Below are 27,733 nucleotides of genomic sequence, written 5' to 3'. Positions count from 1 at the left end.
TCACAAATCAAAAGGAAGCAACAATTTTTATCAGGTATACTGAGAGCAAAACAGGGAGGCAATATGAGAGATAAGTTTAGGAGAAACTTGCAAGAGTGGAAGGTTAGGGAACTCCAAAGCCTGATGAATACGCACTAAAAGCAAAGCATTACTCAATCAAATCAGGACCTACAGATGTGGAAAGGAAGGGAGCGGTATCTCTTGGTCAAATTTTTTTATCACAGGTCGTTGAAAAGAGATGACTAGGGGTTTCCATATCCATCAGTTTGGATCCCGAAGCATCGAAGAAGGTATGCCTATTCACAAGAATGACGTAAGGGGTGTTAAAGCCAGAAAACATAAGGAAAATTGCATATGTGAGGCACTGTTACATGTATAAACAACTGGGAGAAGATGTGAATCACCTTCTCGTGCACTCTTGGTTCACTAACCAGTTGTGGGGGACATTCCTCAACTTATTTTGAAAAGGAAAAACAAATTGAGGAATGTCCACCACAACTGGATAGTGAACCATCAGTGCACAGTGCATAATAACACATGTGAGGTGCAGTGAAGGACATGACACATAGTTGGGCTCTCAACACGAAAGAAGGAAAAGCAGAATCTAGATTGTGGCTCCCCCAGTACTTATTTGGGAACTGTGGGCAAAAAGAGGATAAGTTTTGATGGGATACTTCGCTTTGCACATATAAGGGGAATTCCCTTTATTTTTAACAAAATTTGGAGCCCCAATGAGATTCTTGCTGGTATGGATGATGTGCGTCATTTTCTGGAAACTATATCTTCATCTTGTAGGTTCTGGTATAAAGGGGTTTTCCCCAGATCATCAATAAAATTTTATGTATTACTTATCACAAAAAGATCTAAGATGGATGTTTACATGTTAGGCGTCTACACATAGGGATTCTAACTCCAAAAGAGACATTGCCTCAAACGGACTTCAAGATGGATAAGCACCACAGATGTTTTATGTTAGGCTTCTGGAGGCCAAATGTATCTATCTTTTTTTTTTTGATTTGCACCGGGTGTCCGAGTCTCTTTGAGCCCCGACTAATCCCGGGGGGAGGCCAAATGTATCTATCCTCAGGCAAGACCAGAACAAGTGTCTGCAAATTCAATGGACAAGCAGGGTTGGATATGATATTATCACACTAGATTTATCACAGAAAACATAGCAATCCGAAACATAAAAGTTGATAAAATGCCACTCTACGAAAGAAATCGTCTAATAATCAAACAACTGAAAAGAGAAAAATAAAATAAAACACCAGGAGAGAATAACAGAAAATCATGAGGCCAATCCTGATCTTCAAATTTAAATAAATCCCACACAACTAACGTTATCTGATATGATTATGATGTCTATAAAGATGACCAACATATTTGAAATACAATAATCCTATTCACCTTTCCCAGTTTGCATAATGTCTTTGGTTCCTGTCATCAGGTGTGCCAAGTATTTCACTCTAGAAGTGTCATTTGAAAACAGAGATCTCCTCACTGAAGCCAGCCGGACTAAACATTCTAAAGCCTGAGACAAAATTAAGCTTGTTACAGTAGTCAATTTACTGCTTCAAGTATGGGAACCTGAATTGAGGACTGAAAAGAGCATTCTTGACAACAGTTTAGTAAATCAATTAAATTGTTCAAACCTTTAGTGACATGAGTTAAGTAGTAACCCATGACAAGAAAAAAGGTGAGACATGAATACAGTTAATTTCAAGCCTATGAACTAGTGAGATTCTTAGCAAACCCATTTTCTCTTTGTATTGATCAAAGGAATGATTTCCAGAACAGTTCAACAATCATTGTAAGGATGAAAATGATAATTTGCTTAAACACTAAACAGCTTAACATAACAACAATGGCTACACCACTACTGCATTTACACGTTTCCAGAAGAATGCAAAAGAACCAGCGGTTACTGCAAAGGGACATGCACAGTCTTACAGCAGAGTGACAAAATTAGCTCCTTCTGAAAAAATTCAAGTCTCATCATTCTCACAAAGCTATGGAAATAGAAGCTAATCACCTGCTAAGCATCAAAGCTCTAATTTCCTCACATGAGTGTGACTGTGTAAGGTAGAGGGAGAGAGAGAGCAAACAATAACAGTAACTATTAATTCTAAGCATAAATCAATGAATATAATAGCTCGTGTATTTACAGATTTATCACAGAAACATAGCAATCCAAAACATAAAATTTGATAAAAACACCACTCTAGAGGTGGCAAAATGGGTAATTTATATGGGTACCTTCAAATTAACCCATCTTAAATGGGTTGGGTACCCAACTCATTTAAGATGGGTAAAAAATGAATAAAACTCATATTACTCATTTAAAAGTGAGTAGTTTAATGGGAGTAAAATGGATAAAAGAGGCTCATTCATAAAAGAAAGAAAAGTGGCATTAATATCTTTTTTGGGGTGTAGGTGATCGGGTAGGGGGATGGGGTGCATGGGATCATGAAAAAAAAAATGATTTTTTTTAATAAACAAATTAATTCTTTTTTGGGAGGGGGGTTGTAGGGGGGTGGGGTGGTAAAAAAAGTTAAAGATTTCTTTTATAAAAACAAATTAATTTTTTTTACATTTTTGGGGGGTTAAAGAAGTTGTAATTTTTTTTTTTGTGGGGGTGGGGGTGGGGGTGAGGAGTGGGATAAAAGATTTTGCTATCAAAGTTTTTAACAGGATCCTACTATAATATGGGTATTCAAATTTACTCGTATTCGACTCAACCCGCTCATTTGTCACTTCCTAGTGTTCACGCATTTTAAATGTTCTTAACAATCAAACAAAACTTAACATGATCATGTAAACCATGATAAGTCAGCAACTAGAGAAATGGTAACAATATAACTTATCATGGTTTCAGAGCAAAGTTAAATATGTGTGACAACAACGAAGCAAAAAATTCACTTGAAGGCACCAGAAACAGTATGATACTGACCTCCTTCGATATGCTAGGTTTATTGATCTCATAATAGTCAAAAAAAATCTGCACCGTCGATTGATCCTCCAGGACTTGCTTCCATGAAGATGGGATCTGCAACAATGTTAAGTGAGCAACATGATATTTGCAGGTATGTTAGACAACTTGATAAATATATGTTATAGAAGATAAAACCACCTGAATAGTGTTAAAATCATCCGAACTTTCATCAACCGTCGTTCCCATAAAGTCGAATGATAAACATTTCAGGGACAGAGCAAGCGCCAGTTCATGTAGTTTGCTGCAAGCCGCATTCTTAGAAATTGTTTCTGCATATTAAGAACAAGCAACAACGGTAAGATAACAAATTGCACATAACAATGTCAAATATCACAATTATGATTGTATCTGATGGAGTATTACCATCATTTTTCAGTTGGACCATTGATGTCAAGGATACTTGGAATACTTGAAGAAGCGATTGATCTCTGAAGGAGCAAGCCACCCTACGATGCTGTGCTGATGGCAATCCAGGATTGGGCTGGATATTTTGCGATCAAGAAAATGTATAACCACACAAGTTTATTAGCTGTATGAACTGGCTGATTCAAAGAATAAAGAGGTTAAAGACTTAAATCTACCCATTTATTAAGTCCATATCAGAATACTAGAAATCAGAAGAAAAAGTACCTAGCTATATAATTGCAACAATTAGCAACATAAGATTCAGCTGATAATTCTCTCTTCAACTCATTATACTAAGGCCTCATTTGTTTGTACTTAATGAAGGTATGAATCTTAATCATTCAGATTCGGCCCATTAACTGCGTTTGGTTTTTAAGTCTGAATCTTAATCATTCAGATTCAGTCCATTAAGTCCATTTGTTTCTTTTTTTTTAAAACTCTGAATGGGTTTGAAAAGATCTGAATGAATTAGATCTGTAGGAGAGTCTTAACAACGTTCAGACTTATTAATACGCTATTAAAAAAAATCATGTTGTCTTCTCTCTTTTGCGCAACTTGCTCTCTTTACGAACTTTCTTCCTCTATTTTCTCAATCAAATACCAAATTTTTCCTCTTGAACTAGTAAGTTTTCATAATCTTAACAAGTATTTTCTTTTATTAACAATATTTTTAGGGTGTATTGATTTTTGTCAAGACCTCTTGTTACAATAATATTTTTGGGTATATTGATGTTTATCAAGAACTCAAGGTTTCCGAGTGAAAAAATCATAGTCATAATTAAAACAACTATGTATACATATTTGAGGTCTCTTATTATAATTTTGTTTTAGGCCATTAATTTATTGATACACTCTGATCACCAAAAGCAAAGACTTCACCTCTACTCTTTCTAGATTTATGTACAAAAAAAATTGAATGTTATACTGCAATAGGAGTTCATGGTTGGAGTCCAAGTTATATCTATCCCCATCCTTAGCGTCTCTTATGTATCTACTACTATAGATGTAGATACACCTGATAGAGTAAGATCTAGTTGGTGACAAAAATGATGGAGCTCTTAATAATTCTCCATCCCAATCTTCAGTTTCGGCTGAAGAAAAGTTATGGGGAAAATAAAAAGATATCTTCGTCTCAATTGAAAATTGATAAGGAAATGAATACTACTTTGGAGTTATTGATTAAAAAATATAGTGCTATAGCTTAGAAGAATCTACAGAAAAATTAGATTGACATGGATGGAAAGAATTATTATATAGTACCTATGTTAGTATATTGAAAGTGTTTAAAGTGATGGCTACAAAAAAAACATAGATGATGAACTTCACAAGTTAGAGAATTGAATTAAGATCATCTGGAAAAAAATATTTTTTTTTATTTTTCTGATGAGCTAAAATATATGTAGACATTGATGATGTGAAACCTATTTTATTATTTTTCGACTAGTATCAATACAGAATTTAAAATATTTTATTGGTATGATATTTAATTTCATATGCACATTCATATATTGAAAACAAGTAGTCTTTAATCATTCGGTGTCCAGATCTAGAGGCCACATCTTAATATTCAGATGTGTATTCAGATCTAAACATCTAGATCTTAATGCACATCTTAATATTCAGATGCTTATTCAGATTCAAATGTCTTAATCTTAATGAAAACAAATGAGGCCTAAACTAAATTCCAATATAATGATCTCAAGAGTTTCCTGAAGTAAACCAGGAGTTGGACTAAAAGGTAGAGTTAATAGGATATAATCAAGTAGTTTGACAGCAAAGGGGGAAGAAAAACAATACTATATCAATGTCAAAATCTTGGGACTTTCGCATATTAGGAGACTGCTGATAAATCACTTTAAAAGGGTTGCTAGATAACGAATACTTTTTATGTGCATAGACTGTAATGCCCCAGAAATAGAAAACCCATTAGGAGATTTAGGATATGTCATTCAGCACCAACATATATTTAAAAGCTCACAACTATAGCAGTTGAAATATCACATGGTATCTCCTTTGCTAGTTTCCCTTTCTTTCTTTTTTTTGATAACCGTGGAATTCGGGCCAGCTTTCGTGCATCTCGACTAATTCATGGTATACCCTTCTAAAATTTCATCTACATGGTTTTGACAGGAATATGACATCAGCCAGTCAAAGTCATATTAAGAAATATAAGCCTTCTGAAAGACTAACCTGATTTATCTCTGACACGAGTTGATTCAATATCTTCACACCAATTGCATAATGAGATTCTGTCTGAGGCATAGATACACACACATCACAAAAAAAAATATTAGAAATTCATCACCAAATTGGCAAATATACTTGTGCAAGTCGTAGAAACTTACGGGAAGAAGGAAATATAATAAGTCGACACTACAATTAAAGAGAAAGAGAAGGCGACACACAAATATCTATCAATCTTCACGGACTATAAGCTCACATTCTGTTCTCACCAAAATTTGGACATCCATAAAATATTATGAACAGTCTTAAACCCTCTTAAAAGATGAGAATAATAAGTACAATCGTGCGAAAAATGATGAACACAGTCAATAAATCAGTTTCTACATTCCACATCATATTACATATATTTTGCAAGAGACCTCTTGAAAAGATTCTGATACTCATTAAATATCAGTCTTGTTAATTCGTCACTCGCATCAATATCATCTTCTTCTGTACTCTGCTACATAATTGCAATTTTGTTATGATGAACTCTATTAGGGATTTTTTTGATAATGGTAATTGTATATTCACACCAAAAGGCCCATTAGGTAAAAGCTAAATGGGACCCTAGAGGATATACTTCAGACCAAAGATGTTTTGATGGAATTTCAACTTCTAGAAATCTTTTGCGAGGCAGATGTCTAGTTAGCCTTTTTAGTTGGTCCAAACTAACCCCTGTAAATAATTTAGAACTCTTCTTGGATTTTGTTAGCTCTATAGCTTAGAAAGAGGCTACAAATCCTTTTTTTGTGAGCTTAACTGATCTATCCTTGTAAAGCTTGCATCTTCTTGATGCCTTGAAATAAATCTACTTCATCAAAAAAAAAATATACTTCAGACCAAAGTCTAGATAGAAACTTTACAATTGTCCTATGAAATCAACTAAGCTATCTATCTCCCCCACTATATCTTGTTTACACCAAAAATACAAAAACTCTTCATCTTGATCTTCTGAAGACTGCTAGCTTTCCCCTCATGGCTTCTTTCGTTTCTTTCTTTCCATAATGCCTACCAAACTCTAGCTGGGATACTTCTCCACCAATCTTCTTGTGATCCTCTTCTCCCCACTCCTCCTCAACTTTACAGCATATCGAATGAGGTCCTTGGCATTACCCAGCTTATCCCAAGGATACAGAAGAACATGTTCCACAGATTTGCAGTTGTTTTGCAATGCATGAATCAATGACTATTTATCTCTGCCTCTTGCTCACACATAAAACACCTTAAACAAATCTGGATACTACTTCATGGGTTAAACAGGCTCTCCTGATCAACAACCAGATGAAGCATGAGACTTTATGTGGTATTTTAACTTTCCAAACTAATTTCCATGGCCATTTTGTTGTCATTGTCTGTCTAGAATTTTTTTTGAAAATGGTAATTGTTTCTATTTCTGCAGAACAGTACATAGGTTGTACTGAAACCCGTATTTACATAAGGAAACTCTAATAATACCGACCTATCCCTATAATGAGTCTAAGACATCAATGATAGAGACGGTATCATTAGAGTAAATTTGATTACACCAAAAACACTGAGTCAAAATGCAATTCAGTTTAACTTGTTGCATACTACTCTCCCTATTCTCAAAAACTCTAAGGTTCCTCTCTTTCCATATTGTCCACCAAATAGTGGCAGGGACAGTTCTCCAGTTACTTCTGTTTTTTGCTTGTGTCCCTGCTTCTTCCCAGCTAAATAGAGCCTCTGAAATTCTCCCAGGCATGGACCAGGAGATGTTTTTACGTCTCAGGAACAGACTCCACAACTGGCCAGTGACTTCGCATTGGATAAACAAATGATTGACTGTTTCTGCAGTTTTCCCACAGAAAAAACATCTAGAGCAAAGTGTAATTCCCCTCTTCATTAAATTCTCCTGTGTTAATACTGCTTCTTTAGCCAATAACCACACAAAGCAAGACACCTTGTAGGGGATCTTGGCTTTCCATATATGTTTCCAGGGCCACTTGAGTATCTGCAGATTTGGATGATTCAACTTCTTGTACACTGCACCTACTTTAAAAATCCCTTTACTGTTTCCCAACCACTGCAATCTGTCTCGCCCCATTTCCAGACCACTAAATTGATCAATGCATCTAAAATATTCTGTTACTCTTGGAATTTCCCAGTCATTGAGGTGTCTTCTAAACACAATTCCACCCTTGAGGAGTCCATAAGTCAGCTATAGTACTTTGTTGCTGAAGAACTAAATTGTGGATGTCAGGGAAGAGAGTCTCCATATTTCCTTCTGCATGCCAAATCATCCTTCCAAAACCTAGTTTTTATGCCATCTACCACTTTGATCTTGGTGTTAGGTTTGAATTCATTCCAAAGTTCTCTAATGGATTTCCATAAGCTAACACCATAAGGGGTGGTAACCTCCTTTGTCATCCAACTATCACTCTCTTCATATTTTGCCTTTATGACTGATCTCCACAGATTCTGATTATCATTTGAGTACTTCCAAAGCCACTTCATCCTCAAAGCTTTACTTTGGTTCTTCATGTTCTTGACCCCCAACTCTCTTTTCAGTGGTCACAGTTTTCCATCTGGCTAAGTCATATCCTCTCCTTTCCTTGTTCCCTTGCCATAAAAATTTTCTCCTGATGCTGTCCAACCTATTGATGATTCCCGGTGGGATAGGAAATAATGACATTATATATGTTGGAAGTGCATCAAGCACAGAATTAATCAAAGTTAGTCTTCCCCCTAGTGAAAGTGCTAAGTCATATCCTCTCCTTTCCTTGTTCCCTTGCCATAAAAATTTTCTCCTGATGCTATCCAACCTATTGATGATTCCCGGTAGGATAGGAAATAATGACATTATATATGTTGGAAGTGCATCAAGCACAGAATTAATCAAATTTAGTCTTCCCCCTAGTGAAAGGTACTGAGACTTCCACCTTGCTAGCTTCTTCTCACACTTCTCAATCACCCCATCCCAGATTTCCATAGAGTTGGATTTTGCCCCCAAAGGCATACCCAAGTATGTGGTTGGGAGGACACCCACTTCACCTCCCAATATTGACTTCAAAATTTCCATGTTTGGTACTTCATTTACCGGATACAAGAAGCTTTTCCTCCAGTTGACATGTAGCCCAGACATAGCTTCAAAAATAACTAGAATCAGCCTCAGTATTTTAAGGTGGTCTTCCTCAGCATCACAAAAAATTAGGGTGTCATCTGCATATAGTAAATGAGTGATCTCTAGACTTTCCCTTCCAACTCTAGCAACTTCAAAACCTCTCAACCATCCTTCATTGCATGCATTCTGGATCATATTGTTGAGTCCCTCCATGACTAGTATGAAAAGGAAGGGTGATAGGGGATCACCCTGCCTAAGACCTCTCTGTGACCTAAAAAATCCTGTTGGAGAGCCATTTACCAATACTGAGAAGTTCGCTGAAGATATGCAAAATTTAACGCACTCGCCATTTGTGACCAAATCCCATCTTCTCTAGCATACCCCTAAGAAAGTCCCAATTGACATGGTCATATGCTTTCTCAATGTCTAATTTGCATAGAATTTTTGTTTCTTCTTAGACCAACCTAGAATCTACAACTTCATTAGCTATGAGGACGGCATCCATTATCTGTCTCCCTTTAATAAAAGCTAATTGTTGTGAATCGACAAGCTTGGACATCACTTTTTTCAACCTTTCAGTAAGCACTTTTGAGAAGATCTTATACATACTACCTATCAAGCTAATAGGTCTAAAATCCCTCAATTCTTTTGCACCTTTCTTCTTTGGGATTAGGGCTATGAATGTAGAATTCAGACTTCTTTCAAACCTCCCTTGTTCATGGAAGTGTTGAAAAGTCTCCATTATGTCACTTTTCACCACCTCCCAGCATTTGATATAAAACCCCATAGTAAAGCCATTTGGTCCTGGTGCTTTATCAGTTGCACACTACTTTAAACACCTTAGAACTTCTTCCTCATCAAAGCTTCTTTCAAGATCCTCCTTTTCCTCCATTGTCAACCTTGGGCAATTTAAAAAATTGTTGGCAGGTCTCCACTGCAACTCCTCTGTATAAAGCTTCTGATAGAACTCCACTATTTCCCCTTGGATTCTTTTTGGTTCTTGGACAACATTCCCCTGGACTAGCAGTTGGTCTATGCTATTGTACCTCTTGTGTGCATTAGCTATCTTATGAAAGAACTTGGTGTTCTTATCCCCTTCCTTTAACCAAATTGATCTTGATCTTTGCCTCCAGTAGATCTCCTCATTTTTTATCAGATCCTCCAAGTTCAGAAGTAACCTTGCCTTTTATGTTGCCTCATACTCAGTTAGACCTCTATCAGTAGCAATGTTTTCCATAGCAGCCAGCTTTTCAAGTAAAGATTTTCTATGTTGGCCTAGATTCCCTTGCTCACTTCTGCTCCACTCTTTCAGTTTGTGTTTCAGCGCTTTTAATTTGGATGCAAAGATGTAATCAGGCCTCCCAGTATAATCAAAAGAGTTCCACCATGTCCTTACCCTATCAATGAAACCTTCAGTCCCTAACCACCAGTTCTCAAACTTAAAATAGCTCTTGCTCTTCTTCCAGGAACCACCTTGGAGTGTGATTGGAGAGTGGTCTGATAATATTCTCTGCATAGTGTACTGTTTCAAGTTGCTAAAAGCATCATCCCATTCTTGAGATACCAAGACCCTGTCAATGCTTGAAGCTATCAGGTGGTTATCCCCTTTGAACCAGGTGAACTTTGCATTTTCTAGTTGAAGATCAACTAGGTTTAGATCCTTGATCAAATCAGAGAACTCTCGCATCCCTATTGTTCTCCTAATACAGTTCCTCTTTTCCGAGACATATCTAGCCTCATTAAAAACACCACAAACTGCCCATGGACCTTCTATTAAACCTCTGATAGAGCCAATTTCTTCCCATACTAGTCTTCTTTCCACATAGCAATTTGGAGCATATATTCCTGTTATATGGCATGAGAAGTCCTGCACCTGTGATTCAAATTTACAGGTAAGGGTATATGTCCCGATCTCTAGAACTTCCCCTTTCCATATTCTACTATCCCAAAGCATCATTATCCCTCCTCTTGTCCCACTAGTTTCCAAACATGCCATTTTGATCCATCTACCACCCCAAATCTGCATTACTAGCCCAGTAAGATCCCCCTGTAGTTTGGTTTCTTGAAGACGAATAATGTCAGCTTTCCAGTCCCCCATAATGTTCTTGACAACCCTCTGTTTGTCCCTACTGTTCAAACCCCTTACATTCCATGAGACAAGTTTAAATTGCATCAAGAAATAGTTAGGAAGTTTTCCCCTTATTTCTACACCCCCCACTTTTGAACTTCACATCAAAAGCTACTAAACTTTTCAATTCATTAGAGCCTTTGAACCTTTTCTTCTTGCTTACAGCTACAGCTTCTTGGTGTCTTCTTGGTGTCTTCTTGGTGTCTGGCACTGTCCACCTGTAGTAACAGTTCCATAGCTTCCTCTTCATGACCTTGGAAATCAACGCCCAACAATTTCCCCAGTTTGATCAAATTCTGTTTCACCCAAGCAGAAACTTCTTTCTCTTTTTCTGTGATTAACAGTTGTTGTTGCATGTATAGTGGCTCCGCTTCTTCGACTTCCCATTCTTCAACAGAGGTCAAAGTTCTCTGGTCTTCAATATTGCATACCTCTTTTTCCTCCCTCCCAATCATCACCTCCCCAAATGGAACTTGCGCCTCTGATTCTCCCATATTTAGCACAGCCACGTCACCTAAAATACCACTCGAATCTGCTGTTGTTATCTCCTTCTAAGTATTCTGGTGAGCTACCTGCATTGTCTTTTGGCAGAACTGTATTTCTTTATCTTGAAGAATCCAATCTGGATTGGGCTGGGTGGAATTGGATATGCTATTAAAAATAAATAGGCTTGTTGGATCTGGCCCATAATACTCTTCATTTAATTGTTCTAGCCTAGACCTAAGGCACATAATAGATTCCTTCATTAAAGAGGTCACATGATTCTCACATGACTCAGTGGGTACCACCACAGCTGTCAACTTTCCATTCCCCACATGATTATTTGTACTAGGATCCCTAGTAAAAGGGGATTTCTGTACTATAGTACAGATGTTACTCCTTATTATCTGCTGGTCCATAACATACCCTGATTTCAAATTGTTATCTTGTTCTCCGGCTAGATTCAAAAAAAAATCCGGCAAGATTTCATATCTTGCTTTGCCTTCAACCCATATCGGAAAATGGTATCTGATTCCACCACGCAAAATCGAAACCTCTTTCGGTATATTTCTACCACTGTTTGCAACCAAAATTCTTGCCCACTTCATATGGTTCTTCAACTTTATCTCCTCTTCCGTTGCCACCCAACCACCACAAAGTTGCCCTATTTCTTCAAATATTTGTTGTGACCACAGATGTAGGGGGATCCCTATAATTTTTATCCAAGTTTTGTTAACTTCCACGGAGATCGGCATGCAGCCTACAACTGGGCTCCACCATTCTAGGTTGAAACATTGGTTTCTCCATTTCCACTGACCTTGAAGAGTTTGTTCCGCCATGAATTTATTGGGAAATTCAAAAGGGAACATGTCACCGTATAGCTCGTAAATATTGACTCCGAAGGCCTTCTTCCATTCATAAGATGACCACCTTCTGATTTCAGACAAAGAAGGTTTCTCTTTGCTGGCTTTCTCCAGATACCCTACAAGACACTTACCCAAAAGCCCATCCTCTTGCTTTTCTGATTAGCTTGTCTCCTCTGTCTCCTTGTGGTTTTTTGATAGCCATTTGTTGTCCCTTACAGCCTTTGAGTAGGGGTATCTGGGGTTTACAAGTCTTGGTAAACTTGTTGGTATCAACCTTTTAGGACATTTAATGAAGTTTTCTATCTTAAATGCTAAATCGTACCATCCAGCATTCAAGACTGGTTCTGGAATAATGGTAACAGATCTACCCCCATCATTAATAGCTACAATGCTCATATATCTCCCATATTCATTATGTTTCCTAGCGCAGAAGTATTCCTCTTTTCTTTCAGTACATCTCCATCTCCTTGTGGCTTTCTTCTGATCAGTGGAAGCTTCTCTTAGCAGGAAAACGATCCATTCACCTTACTGCTCACGGTAGTTCTACTCATCATTCTTCGAGTTCTCTCCACCCACTCGTACCAAACAGCGCCTTCATCATTCCATTTGGTAATATCAAAACACTTGAAACCAGCATTAAAATAAATCCCATTTTCCCCCATGGCCTGACTAAGCAAGAGGGTAGAAAGAAAAGAAGGGTAATCACAGGAAGACGGTAGAAAGAAAAGGGTAATCACAGGAAGAGGGTAGAAAGAAAAGAAGGGTAATCACAGGAGGTGATTACCAGAGACAATAGGTGTGTGGAAGGAATTCCGGCGGAAGGGTGCCGGAGGAGAGAGGGTTCTCCCACCTAGGAGGGAGGAGAGAGAACTGCCTCTAGAAATGTGCCAGAGAGCATTTTACTAGTTTCCTAAAGGCTGCCTAACATAAAATTTGAAATGTGTCTGTCTAGAATTCAAGCTCAGTAACATGATTTCACAGTATAGGACCCCTTCCTATGCAACTTCCAGATTAGCAAATCAAGGCCTAAAGTTGTCCCCGGAAGGCATTTAGGGCATGGAGCAAGTCTGCTACTCTGTTGATTTCCCAATCATTTAGGAGTCGTTTGGTTTGAATTCAAGTTATGATCGGATTAGTTATGATGGGATAAGTTATGGTTTGTTGAGTGTTTGGTTTGTTGCATTCAAAATAATAAATCTTAAGAACATATATGTTTACAAAAATACCCTTCATGAGTAATGTATAAAAAGTGTTTAAAGGGATATTTTTGTCATTTAGTCATTTTATCCCGGGACTACTATACCACCCAAGGGAAGGGACAACTTATCCCGGTACTGATTATTAATCCCGGCATAAGTTATCCTGGACTTGCCAACCAAACAACAAACTAAGTGGCACTATAATCTAATCCCAGGACTATTTGAAGTTATCCTTCACACCAAATGACCCCTTAGTGCCCTCCTAAAAATCAAGTTCCACCCTTGAGGACTCCATACTTGTGCCACCTTATCCATCTGTTGCAAGCTCAACATGAATAGGTCCGGAAATTTAGTCTTCAGATCCTCTTCCCCAATCCATAGTTCATTCCAAAAACTTGTCTTTTCCCATTACCAATTTGTACTTCATTTTGTTATTGAAAGAGACCCACAATCTTCTAATTGTTTTCCACACAGAGCCTCTAAAGGTACCGGTCAACTCCTCAGTAATCCAGCTATTCTGGAGCCTCATATTTTTGTGAGATGAATCTCCTCCATAGTGCCATATCTTCACAACAAAATCTCCAAAACCATTTCTTCAATAAACTTTCATTCTGTGTACTTAGCCCAGTCCACCATGTTTGCTAAGGGTTACCATATCCCATTTGACTTTTCCATCCTGCTAGCTTCCTCTCACTTCTTTCCAGGACCTCACTCCACACTTCTAGCTCTTTGTGTTTTGCTCCAAAAGGCATTCCTAGGTTAAGGCATTCCTAGGTATTTAGTTGGCAGTAATGCCACTAGACACCCTAGATTCTTAGCTAGAAGCTGCATGTTATGCACATTGTTAACTGGGTAGAGGCAGCTTTTCTGCCAGTTAACATGTAGTCCTGGAATGCCCTCAAAGATGTTAAGTATGGCTCTTAGGTGCCTGATCTGTGTGCCTTATGCTTCGTAAAATACTAGGTAATCATCTACATACAAAAGATGAGATATCTCCATTGCATTGTACATGTTTCTATTAGCCTAGAAACCTCTAATCCATCCATTCTCCCTTGCTTTCCTGATCATGTAGTTCAATCCCTCCATTGCTAAGATGAATAGGAAATCTCTGTGATTGAAAGAAACCTTCTAGATTGCCATTGATTATAAGTGAAAATTTCACAGTGGATACACAAAATTTGATCCAGTTAACCAACTTGTTGCCAAATCCCATGTCTCTCAATACTTTGAGGAGGAAAGCCCAATTCACATGGTTGTAGGCCTTCTAGCTTGCATAACACTCTAGGTATGTTCTGTTTCACCCTTGAATCCATCAACTCATTTGCCAGAAGAGTTGCATTGATAATCTGTCTGCCCTTCAAGAAAGCCATTTGATGTTCATTCACTAGAGTCCCCACAACTTTCTTCAATCTTTCAGTAATAAGCTTTGCTATGATTTTATAGACTCCACCAATCAGACTTATTGGTCTAAAGTCTTTCAGTTCTTCTGCAACATGTTTTTTGGGGATAAGTGCTACAAAAGTAGCACGGAAAGATTTCTCAAAAAACTCATTCTGGTGAAAATTATTTATCGTCTGCATCAGGTCCTCTTTCAAGGTCCCCCAACATTCCTTGAAGAATCCCATTGTAAAGCCATCTAGGTCAGGGGATTTGTCACCATCACACTACTTGATAATACCCAATACCTCAGCTTCACTGAATGGCCTTTGTAGCCACTCTTGATCTTCCTCAAGAGATCAGCAATCTCAAAAGTTGGTCTCCAACCTTCAGATTCAGAGTATAAGTTCTTGTAGAACTCAATCATGCTCACTTTGATTTGGTCTAGATCATTTATTTCTTCCCCTTTGACTACCAGTTTATCAATAGCATTATATCTTTTGTGTGTTGTTGCCATTCTCTGGAAAAAAATTGTGTTATTGTCTCCATGTTTAAGCCAAAGAGCTCTGGATTGTTGTCTCTACCTAGCTTCCTCATTTTTTGCTAACTTCTCCAGTTCAACCAAGACTGTTGCTCTAACCATCATTACATTTTCATTTAGAGACCTTGTATCCTGAGCCAAATCAATATCAACCAATTCAGCTAATAGGTTGTTCTTCTTGGTGCCCAGCTCTCCACAAACTAGTTTACTCCATTCACTGATTTTTTGTTTAGGCATCTTTAGTTTTGTGCATAGTATGAAGACAGGGCATCCCCTCACCTCAAAATCATTCAACCACCTATGGACTCGTTTCCAGAAACCATCTACTTCCGAGTCACCACATTGCAGCAAAATAGGAAAAAGATCCAAAGTCACTCTAGGCATAACCAATAGTTTAATATTCTAGAAAGACTCCTCCCATTCTATTGAGTAGAGGAATCATCTAATCTGGCAGCACTGTGATGGTTTGGTCCTCTAAACCAAGTGAAATTTCCCCACAGAGATGAGGATCATGTAGCTCCATCTCGTCTATCCACTTAGAGAAGTCATCCATTACATTAGTGATTCTGTTACACCCTCTCCTTTCTGCCATAATTCTAACTGTGTTGAGGTCCCTGCAGGTCACCCAAGGTCCTTCACATTCTTTTATTGTTGCCACTTCTTCCCAACATTCCAGCTTCTCACTTCTTATGCGAGGAGCATACACACCCGTGAGAAACCAACTAAAAGAATATTGCATTGCTTCAAATTTAAAAGTGACAGAAAATTATACTATCTCCACTTGGCTGCCTTTCCACACCCCCTTATCACACATAAGCAAGATCTCTCCNCCCCCCCCCCCCCCCCCCCCCTTTAGTTCCATCGACTTCCAAATATCCACAATGTATCCACCTACTAGACCATAGTTGTATGGCAAAGCTTTCTACTTCTTTATCCACCTTTGTTTCCTGGAGGCAGTAAACATCTGCCTTCCATTTGATCATAGCACTATTAACAAGAATTCTTGTGGAAATATCGTTAATCCCCCTTACATTCTATGAAAGTATTTTTACCTTCATTTGCAAGTCAAATTCAAGACTCTCCCTTTTGTTCTGGAACCCTCCACTTCCTGATTCAGACAAGATTGCAAGTTTTAAGCTCATTTTTTCCAATTCCCCTTTTCTGGGTGTGATATTTGAATTATTAGAATTTTCATCCTCCAGTGTTGCCTTTCTCTCGTCTAATCTCATCAATAGGGCATGTGTTTCTTCCCTAAATCCTTCAAAAGCAACCCCGTATGCAGCACTCAATTCTAGGATATGCTTGTTGACCCATTGTGATGCCTCACTCTCTTCATCCTGTCGATTCTCGGGCATATTGGTAGACACTGGTTCAACATCGTGAATTTGATGTATTTGCATACTCTGTTCAGCATTCCCATTTTCCGGCGGCTTCGAACTTACCCTAGTCTCTTGTAATTGCTTCTCTAGATTTTTGTCGAATTTGTTTTGGATCATTGCCTTCTGTTGCATATCGCACTTAGTTTGGGATTTGATGTTGATTCAGTCTTATTCTCCATTGAAGTCGCTTCCCAAGAGCTAAAAGCTTTGAGAAACTATGTGGCCAGAGTCTTTAAGATTGATTAGGCCCTCTGTTGCCCTTTCATTTAAACTCACATGCCCTACATGTGCTTTCCCCTTAGTTTGGGTTATTTTATCAAGTCCACCTATATAATTGAGGCCCAAGTTTGTTGTTGGGTCTTGGCCCATAGTTATATTTGGAGACTTCAAACCCTCCGCGCATGTTTCAGCATTGGCACGTGATTGACCAGTTATGACTGACTTATCACTGGACATAGTACTGTACACCTTGCAGCTTTTCGGAATAGGGTCTTTGAACCGTAGGGTAATATCCACCTTTAGAGGGGTTTTTTGAATCCGTCTTTCTCCGGCGAGAACCCTTGCCGGACTTTCAATCCAAACTTGCATAGAATATTGGAAGTTGTCATCGTCGATTGTGACCACTTTAGGTATTTTGGTGACGTCTCCTTCAACCTTGATTCGCACCCATTTAAGGTGATTTCGTAGCTCTGTTTCCTCCTATATTTCGATCCAGCCTCCACAAAAATTACCAATGGCTTTGAAAATTCTTTGGGACCAAAAGTGAAGGGGCAAACCTACTATCCTGATCCATGTTGTTGTAGCTTTGTCCGTCTCCGAGGATGTACAAATCGTCGTGTTCCACCATTGAAACAACACCGGAGAGTTCAAACAACTACATAACTAAAACTAATTGCATACCCCTATCACATCCACAAGGTCAACATGAAGTGTGGGATAAGTCAGCAGATGCAAAAGTTATATTACCGCTTCATGCCTTTAAGTTTGTTGTTTTACACCAAAAAGAAGGGAAAAAATCATACTTAGAATCATCGTGGATACATATAACAACAGAATGAGAAAAGCAGACAAAACACCCCACAAATATACGGCAGTCAGATAAGAATTGGCATTGACGTACTACTCCCTCCGTCTTATTTTTTGTGTTTTGGTACCAAGTTGAAGAATGTAAAGAAAACCTTTAATCTTGTGATCTTAAACCAAAGGTGTGTATAACATACCAAAAAATATCTTTTGAATCTTGCGGCCTTCAACTTATCATATCATTCCTATAAGGAAGTGTCATTATGGATAAATTGAGTATGTTGAAATAAAAACTTATTAAATAGAGAAAGGTGGCATTCTTTTTTAAAAAGCCGGAAAAAAAAAGTAAGACACATGAACTAGATTGGAGAGAGATAATTTCTCACTTAAAGAGGACAAGCAGTTGTGCTCATTAGAAGTATGTGAGTTGTTAAGAAATGGACCTTGCACCTAACTCAACCCCAAAAGCTAGCTTAAGAGGCGGATTTCTCAAGCAATATTAAAGAGACCATTCATCCCGTCAAGCACCGATGTGGGACTCTTCACGTCACCCCTCATGCCCAAGGTTGGACAGTTAGAGTGCGAGCAATTTCATATGGGGCCCACCCAACATCGGGATTGTAAATTCAAATTATGAATAAAATGATCCTTTTACCAAAAAGTGTTGTCTATCCATTTTTGCGCCCAGAATACGATCAGCATTCCAGTTTGCGGTCCACATTTCTGCACCGCATAATGGCCAACGGGACTCTTCAAAAAGCTTTCTTCTCCGAACTTTTTATTCTATTTTTCATTCCCATCAACCCTAAGACGATTTTCTCTTCTCTCCTCGCCCTTCAACACTAAGATATGTTCCTTCCATGTATTTCAAAGTATTTCTAATCATTTCTAATCATGAATTAGGAATTCCTAACAAGATTCCACACCACAATTTTAAGGTTTCTAATAAAACTCAATTTCGAGCAATAAGGTATCTAAGGCAATCCTCTACAAGTGGGAACCCTTTTGTTCTTCTCCGGAATTACGTCCCATGTTTTCGAATGTCTTCCATGAATGAGTTAAAGTGATAACAAGACCCTCATTTTCTTGATTCTTTATGAAACTTCAAGAAGTATTCAATTTCTATGATATTTCCAACTTCATGGATTCTATGATTTTCACCATAGAACTACGAAACTATGAAAAGTATGATTTTCTTTGAAAACTGAGTTTGATGATTCCTATTAAGGATTTTATTTACGATATGACTCTTATAACTATGAACAATGATTTCTGATGATTTTTTATGACAAGTATGAACACCGTGGTTTTTCTCAAAGGTGGAGCTTTACTATTTATGATACAATTTTCATGATAAACAAGTATGAACTTCACAATATTATGACATGACTTATGAAACCATGATTTTGTTTCAAAGGATAAACATATATTACTATATGATTTACATGACAATGATTTATGAGCTTTTGAGATAACTAAAATTTATGAGCTTTTGCGCTTATAATGATTTTGAGTACATGTTATGTTTTGGGAGGATTATTTTTAACCGAGAAGGTATGCGAAAATTAGACATCATGAGCTCACATGGTGTTATGTCGGTTTTAAGAAACTCCCCAATATAATTAATGATTAATAAAAGATGAATTTCTTTGGACGAGGTCAACATCACGATTTTAAAGCTTATGATTTTACTCTATATTTTACTCGTGGTCTTCAATTACGCAGTTTACATCACGTTTCAGTTATGTTTTATTCAGCCTACTCGATTTAATCTCTAAATCCTCTTTTGTCATGATTATGATTCTATTGATTGTTCCTGTTTCTATTTGATATATGTACATTCATGGTTATTTCTACCATTTTACATATGATACTATTCTACACGTACTTACATCCCTTTTGCCAAAGGCGCTGCATCTTTAGCGCCTCTTTTAACTAATGCAGGCCTAGGTACTAGGATAATCGAGCAGCATGTCAAGTTCTACGTTTCAGCTATTGGTGAGCTCCATTTGTTCTTAAGAGTATTGTTAGTCAGCTTAAGTTTATGGATCATATTGAGGGCTTGTCCTGATAAACAGTATTCCATCATGTTAGAGGCTTCATACATGGTCAATTTAATCTTTTTTTATGACATGTTTTAGAGTCTTGACCTTCATATCACTTGATGAACTTAAAATTATGATTTATGAGAAGTACTTTATTTTCAAATATATTGCATTTATGTTTAACATCTCTCAAATGTTTTAAATCATGTATTTCGCTCATGTCTAGATGTATTCTCTATCTTAATGCCATGTTATGGGCTTGATTGGCACAGCAATGGCATCGAGTGTTGGCCACATCAAGGGTGTAGGCTTGGGCGTGACACCCACATTCCTTCCTAATTTAAAATCATTTATCGAATAGAATTCAATATACTATTCCTATTCCCATTCTAAACGGGATTGTGTATACTATTTTCAATCCTGTTCCTATTCTAATAAAAAGATTTCTCAATATCCAATTAAAACAACACCCCTGGCTGCCCACTCTCAAGTCTAAAGTCTACTTACCTCATTTGCTATGAGGACTGGATTAATGATTTGGATCCTTTCTGACAAAAGCATTAGTGGGTAGCTGAGTGTAGTCGCAGCTCATGTGGGAGAGGTAGAGGGCTAGACTCCCCTCCATTCTCCTTATTCGTAATCACATTTAGGAATCACATATTCACTTTGTTCTTCATTGTTTATTGCTATCAGCTATTGTATTTGCTTTGTATCCTTTTTTGTTGTCTTATTTTCTTATTATCGTTCTTCAAATTCTTCTTTTCTTTTGAGCCCAAGGTTCATCGGAAACAACCTCTATTCCATAAAGGTAAGGGTAAGATTTGCGTACATCCTACCCTTCCCAAACCCCATTTGTGGGATTGCACCGTGTATGTTGTTGTCATTGAAACCTTCTGTGTTTAGCCACCAGCTGTCAAACTTGAAGTAGGACTGTCATTTGCAATTCTCCACATTGCAACTAAATGGTTAGTGATTATGCAAAATAGACGGTTTGATGTGGCATTGTGTATCTATCTCCTTTTTTCCAAGTGGAATTTCCCTTGACAATTCCAGATCCACCAGTTCTATATTCCTCAATAAATTCAAAGAAGCGTGTCATTGCCTTTCTAATTCTTTTGCAATATTTCTTCTCTTAAGGGTATCTACCCGTGTTAAAGTCTCCACAGAGAACCCAAGGACGTGAAATAGCCCTTTAGCTGCCCAAGTTCCCACTAGGTCTCTTCCCTCTCCTGTCTATCATTTGGAGAGTAGACCCTATGAGATGCCAGTTAAATTCTTTGTTTTTCCCGGAGGAACTACAAGTCATTGATCTGGTGGTAAATACTGATGACTGTGAAAGCAGAGTAGGGGAAGAGAGAAGAAAAGGACTTCAACCTCATGGATAGTAAAGGACGAAAAGGGATTTGTAGCTCTATATTTCTTGTGGATAGTTCTAAATTCAAACAAAGAACTCTTCCAAGGATAGGCTCAGATCATTGTCCTATATTTCTTGAATGTGGAGACTAGGAACAGAGACAGACCTACTTCAAATTCGAAAATTGGTGGCTCAAAGTGGAGGCATTTAAGGATTGGTGCAGCATTGGTGAAGTAGTTTTGTTGTTATTTGTTAAAGGATGCCTTGATTACAGATTAGGGGTCAAACTTAAAATGCTAAAGAAAAAGCTAAAAGAATGGAGTAAGAAGACCTTTTCTGAACTAGACATAAGGAAAACAATCTCCTAGAGGAACTATCAGAGCTTGAAAAAATTCAGGAGGATAGGCTTCTATCTTAGGATGAAGTGTTAATAAGGGTTACAATACCGGTGGAGTTGGAAGTTTTGGCTAAACATGAAGAAGCTGACTGAAGGCAGAAATCTAGAACCCTTTGTTTAAAGCAAGGAGATAAGAACACTAGATTCTTCCAAAGAGTGGCTACAGCTTACACAAGATATAATACTATTGACAAACTCATGGTGAGGTGAGGAGGTGCAGGAACCCAAAGAAATCAAAGAGGCAATGATAGAATTCTATTCCATTTTGTACTTGGAATCTGAACTATGGAGACCCTCCTTTGACCTGGAAGGATGTCCTACAATCTCTGTGGAAGAAAATGCGTGGCTCCAAAGGCAACGGTGGTACAGATCATCAAGCAGTGTGAGAAGGCCTATGACTGTCAATTGGAATATCTTCCTAAAAATTCTATAAGACATGGATTTGGCAATAGGTGGATTAGCTGGATTAGATTTCGCATTTCATGTGTGAAACTTTCTCTCATTATAATGGGAATATTGAGGGTTTCTTCCAATCATATAGAGGTCTAAGACAAGGGGACCGTCTGTCTCCATTCCTATTCCTAATTGCAATGGAGGGGCTGAATCATATGTTCAGGATAGCAAAAACTAATGGCTGGATAAAAGCTTTCAATGTCAAACATGCATGGGAAATGAGTTGGAAATCACCCATCCATTTTATGCAGATGATGCCCTCATATTTTGTGAAGCATAGGTGTTACAAATTTAAACATCTAAGGGAAATTCTAACAACTTTTGAAGGCATTTCAGGTCTCCATGTCAACTGACTGAAAAGTATGTTATTCCCTATCAACCAAGTTGACAACTTGCAATACTTAGCACATAACTTGGACTGCCAAACAGGATCCCTACCAACAAAATACTTGGGTATGCCATTAGGTTCTAAGAATAAAAAGTTGGAGGTACGGAGTGAGGTGCTAGAAAGATGTGTTAAAAAAAACTATCAAGGTGGAAGAGTCTGTATTATCTTTGGGTGGCAGACTAACACTTACTATAGCAGTACTTGATGGTCTTCCTACCTACTTGATGAGTTTATTTCCTATTCCTAAAAGCATAGAAAAGAGAATTAATAGACTAAGAAGATCATTCCTATGGCAAGGGAATAAGGAGAAGAGAGGCTACAATTTGGTGAAATGAGATATCCTTAACCTTAGCTGAGAACAAGGGGGTCTTGGACTAAAGAATCTCAGCAACAAGAACAATTGCCTTCTAAAAAGTGGTTATGGAGATTTTGCACAAAAGATGGGGACTTATGGAGAAGGTACATAGCACGAAAGTATGGCTTACTTAGCAATTGGATAACTGAAGAAGTCATGGACGCATTTTAGTTGTAGTGTCTAGAAAACAATCAGGAGACTTTGGCCTTACTTTAATAACATCTCCATTGGTGTTGCTAATGGTCTAAAAACTACATTCTGGAATGAAATTTGGGTACGGAAGGGCAGCTACCTCTCTCCAATNTGGTCCTCTCCACCTAGGCCACTCCCACCTTGACCCAAACATCTTCATTTATAATCCTATCTCTCCTAGTAAGCCACACATTCTTTGACAATCAACATTTCCGCAACTTTCATCTTTTGAACGTGAGAGTTCTTGATTGGCCAACACTTCGCTCCATACAACATAGATGGTCTAACCACCACTCTATAGAACTTGCCTTCAACTTTTGATGGCACCTTCTTATCACATAAGACTCTAGATGTGAACCTCCATTCATCCACCCTACACCAATATGATGTGCGACGTCATCATCAATCTTCCCACTACCTTGGATAATAGACCCAAGATACTTAAACAATTTATGATAGTTTTCCTCTATGCTCCCGAGCATAACTTAGTTCATGTTTCTCCATTTCAACGAACACCATGTGTAGATCTTTATTCCCCTACCTATAAATTTCTGTCAATCTCCTTTGGAATTTTATTAAGCATATACATAGTTCACCAAATTTGTTACATACGTAAATACTATGCTTGAGGGAATAATCAAAGTCTTTCCATCATTTCTCACCCTTTTATACCTTTTCTATTTGTAAATAACTGTTTAGGCTTCAGTCATTTTTGTTGACCGAAACTGAGTTTCTTTAGCCTTCATTGCTGATTCTTAGTTTACCTAGCTCGTCCTTCATGTGAATTACCCTTTTTCTTGTGGTATATTCATGTATATTATGGATTCTTTTGTTGTCATGTTCCATCTATACTGATCGGATCCTCCAAAATGGTGTCACAAACGTGTTGATCCACCAAAAGTGCACTACTTTTCTTTTGGAGGATCTGAGCAGCATAGGTTCCAGCCAAGATTTGATTACATATCAGACACAAAGCCCAATCAACTTACGATTGTCACCCACTTGACTAACCAATATTCTCAAATGATGGAACGATTCAGATGAAAGATTCTGCAGTTTATTAGCTACAAATATTGAATATTGCTAGAAAACAAACCAAGAAAAAAGGAAAGACTCAACTCAACCATGAGGACCAGTTTCAGCCAATGCCAAGTCAACTATGCGAAATGATATCTCAGAAATTTCCAGCAAAAAAAAAAAAGATGCATGGCCAAAAATGTATATAGTATAGACATAGTTACTTGCAATTTCAAATAGAATGAAATCAGGAAGACCATAGTAAAGAGATTCTATATGAAGATAACATTCAAACTATAGAATCGTAAAGGCATGAATTTTCACACACCAGTTATAAGCATTAAAGCTTTAAAAGTTCCGTAACCAATCATCTGGCGCAACTCCCATCCTTATAATGTACACTAGAGGTTAAAGATCTTAAACATCATTACCTGATTCAGAAATCTTGTGGATTCTTTGACCACCTCTCTAAAAATGTCATCCTCAAACCACCCATACTTCGTAACTCGGCAAAACAGTTGAATTAAAGATGCAGTTACAAAAGGCTCCAGGTCAATTCCTCTTGTTGCCAGGTAATTTATGAGATAGTTGCCTTCATAAAAGGAGCAGATTAGCTAAAACATGTAGTAATGTATGAATGAGAGATATGTAGAAGTATTTCACAACCATAGAAACATCAAAAGCATAAATTTAGCACGACTATGTTAAATGACAAAATGTGAAGTAGAAGATACCCAAGATCTTCCACTATGATGGTTTGACTTAGTAATCCCTTTTCCAATGTTACTAAATTTTGGCAGGAAGATCCTTTACAAGTCTAAAGGTAGCAGAATATTCAAGCAGAAAAATACAGATTCCCAAGCATAAAGTAAAGAATAAGTGACAGCCTGAACTTTCACCTTCTTCCTTATTAGAATAGCAAATATGATGCCAACATACCTCTACGCTTACCTTCATATACTCTAACTTCATGAGAAATAACGATGGCATACCAAAGCAACTTTAAAGTAAGTTGAAAATAACATATAGACAAGGGAAAAACAAATTGTGGAGGTGGGGAGACCAGAGAGGGAGTGAAGTGAGAAGAAACAACTATAGAAACATAGGCAAAAGTTCTGCAGTCAAACTAGAACATTACGAATATCAAGCCGGGTCTGCAAAGATAGGCGCTGTTCTGTCACTTGCTTCAATAAGCTTGAACTAGCCAGCATCAATGCATAAGGAGTTGATGCGTTATCCAGAATATACTGACATTGTGAAATATAGCTGCTATTAACTGAGAAGCATTTTAGTGTATTCTCTGCATGAGCTCGCTCAGCAGAATCCTGTGAATTGTAAAGCCTCTCACACAATGCTTCAAGGTGCGCTAAGCTCTCCATTGATGAAGTAGTAAGAGAATTTCTCAGAGCTCAGTCAATCAAACAACACAAGTTAAAGATGCCAAATTCTTTCTAAAATAACCAATGAACAGTTGCAATTTCTAAATTCAAGAGGGAAAGAAGAGATACGGAAGGCCTTAATCCATTTCAGGTCATCATACTTCTTTAAAATTGCACAGATCAAGTAAATATGACAAAGTTATAGATTACAGGAACGTCGTATTTTGACTGTTTTACATTACAACTATGGCTACATATAAGGATGATTCAGACTAGTGCCCATTGGACTGCTATGCAAACCGAAACAAGGTCGCTTTGCTCCTGTAGATTAACCAAAAGTGTTGCTCCTGAATTAAGAAAATAGAGAATGAAAGAACTATTAGCTATTGGAAAAGAAAAGACAATGAGCTAGAGAGAAGAACCTTATTTAGCTGTGAAAGTCTACTTTGAACCCAAAAAAGAACATTAAGTCAAAACATAATTACCTGAGCATGTACAGATATACTACAGTTTATCATTACACAAATGCATGCATTTGTTGGATTCTCCAGTGGTAATGGCAGAAAAAGATTTCTTATGAAAAGTTTATTTACTAGCCCCCTCTATTGGGGTTTCACAATTAAGATTCACAAAATTTTTTATGTAGTAAACAATTGAATGAATAAGGGACTAATTCTCATCCTATATGGCAAAAGTTTGAAGTATGTTTCAGTTGTTGTATATTTGAAATACACAGATAATTTATAAGCAAGCAGCAATAATTTGTGTCCTATAATCATGTTTTTAATTAAAGGGGCCAAGGATATTCAGCTATTGTCTCCTTTGAAACTAGCAATGAGGTTTTGCTTTTCCCTTCCTTTTTCTTGGATAGGACAAACTAAGTAATGAGTTAAGTTTCTATGTCCAGCTTGCTAGTCTCGAGGTCAAGAACTAAACAGATTCCTGTCCTTTTTAAATTGAAATGTTGTGGGAACCCTTGAATTTTGACATTGGTTTCCAGTTTAGAGTTATCTTTCTTCATTTACTTTTGGTAGAGTATGAAACCGAAGTTTCATTATTAAGAATAAAGTACCAAAAGAAAACAAAAGATGTTGCTAAGAGATGTTGTAATTGACTTTATGGATAATCCCAGCAGTCTTTTGTAACTTTTGGTTTTGGTATCTTCTTGGTATTTAGTCAATTAATCTTTACCTTATCCAAAAAAAAAAAGTTTGAGTAAAGTTGGGCGGATCAGGACCCAAGTAACTTTTGGGTCAATTTTAGCTCAACTCAGCCTATTTTGACCCGCCCATTTGACACCCCCGATTAAAAATATAGCAGATCACAACTTTATTTTGTGTTAAGACAATGGATTGATTGATTTCATTGGTTAGTTTGGTACATCATCGCAACTTTGAATCATGCTCCCATCTCTAAATATGCATGCTGCTACGTTCATTTGGTCAAGCAAGGTCTTCCCATGTCTTGTATGTATGGTTGGCTGGCTCTTGTTGATCTTGAGGTTCATAGAATAGGATTGAAAATTAGCTAGTAAAAAACAGTGAAAGCACCCACTACAATGGTTTTAATATCTCAAATTATGTATCCTTTTCTTTCTCCTATTTTCTAGTGAGAAAGTTACCAAATGGAAGATTAGAAGGCCTATAAATATACATGTTTTACAATGATTAGTATTTCACACCCTGTAGCCTTATCTGCTTTTTTCTTATATTTAGTGAGATATATCCACAAAATTGATTCGAAATTACTCAATGGCAAGTTTAAGATACATCGTATAGCCTTATCCTTGTTCTTCTTCTGCTACCCCTTCTATTTTAGGAGAAATATCAACAAGATGGATCATCAATGCACAGTAGCAGGTCAGTACAAACATCACAACTTGTGATTCACATATAAAGGATGTAAGCTAGGTATTAAGAATCACAACAAGCAAAAACATCACTGGATTCATTAAAGCGAATTAATAAGTGGTGACAATCAGAGACAGCTGTCATAATCAGAAATGAACTATTCTTAGCCCAATCGGAACAGACACAAAGCATTGCAACACATGAGAATCGATAGAGAGAAAGAGAGAGAACATACAAAGTCGATATCGCCGGAGGAAGGAATCGTAAGGAGGTCGCCGGAGAAAGAAATAAGTAGGAAACTTATGAGACAATTTTTTGGAAAAGGAAGTGCAGAGAGTTCAATGACCAATGTGTAGAAATTTGGAAAAAGGAAATCTTCGTGGGCCGGATTCAACATGTATTTGGGCTCACTTGTTCAAATAATTTGGTTTCAAGTTTGGAAAAACATTATCTTATTCATGTATAAAAAGTTGCATTAGCTTTATTGCGTTTGGTAGAAGTTTTGTATAAGGTATAAAAGTCAACATAACTTATATCATGTTTGGTTGGTAAGAATTTAAATGTTGTATAAAAGTTATTCATGTATTAATTTATACGGTGTTTGA

General features: G+C 37.4%; 1 protein-coding gene across 1 annotated transcript in view; it reads right to left on the bottom strand.

The window, feature by feature from the left end:
- LOC125852870 (uncharacterized) overlaps positions 1-27,470 on the bottom strand; it is a 30,660-nt gene extending 3,190 nt beyond the window's left edge. The window contains exons 1-8 of the mRNA XM_049532574.1: positions 27,364-27,470; positions 25,038-25,625; positions 24,331-24,491; positions 5,588-5,650; positions 3,356-3,473; positions 3,131-3,261; positions 2,951-3,046; positions 1,408-1,531 (exon numbers count right to left, since the gene is read on the bottom strand). Of these exons, the coding sequence (XP_049388531.1) occupies positions 1,408-1,531; positions 2,951-3,046; positions 3,131-3,261; positions 3,356-3,473; positions 5,588-5,650; positions 24,331-24,491; positions 25,038-25,278 (934 nt within the window). The 5' untranslated portion in view covers positions 25,279-25,625; positions 27,364-27,470. The remainder of the gene's footprint in view (positions 1-1,407; positions 1,532-2,950; positions 3,047-3,130; positions 3,262-3,355; positions 3,474-5,587; positions 5,651-24,330; positions 24,492-25,037; positions 25,626-27,363) is intronic.
- Between the last annotated feature and the right edge of the window lie 263 nt (positions 27,471-27,733).

The sequence above is a fragment of the Solanum stenotomum genome, chromosome 1 (assembly GCF_019186545.1).
Source record: "Solanum stenotomum isolate F172 chromosome 1, ASM1918654v1, whole genome shotgun sequence".
NCBI classification, from domain to species: domain Eukaryota; kingdom Viridiplantae; phylum Streptophyta; class Magnoliopsida; order Solanales; family Solanaceae; genus Solanum; species Solanum stenotomum.
Note: the sequence above shows the minus strand (reverse complement) of the source record. Positions and strands in the feature narration are given on the sequence as shown.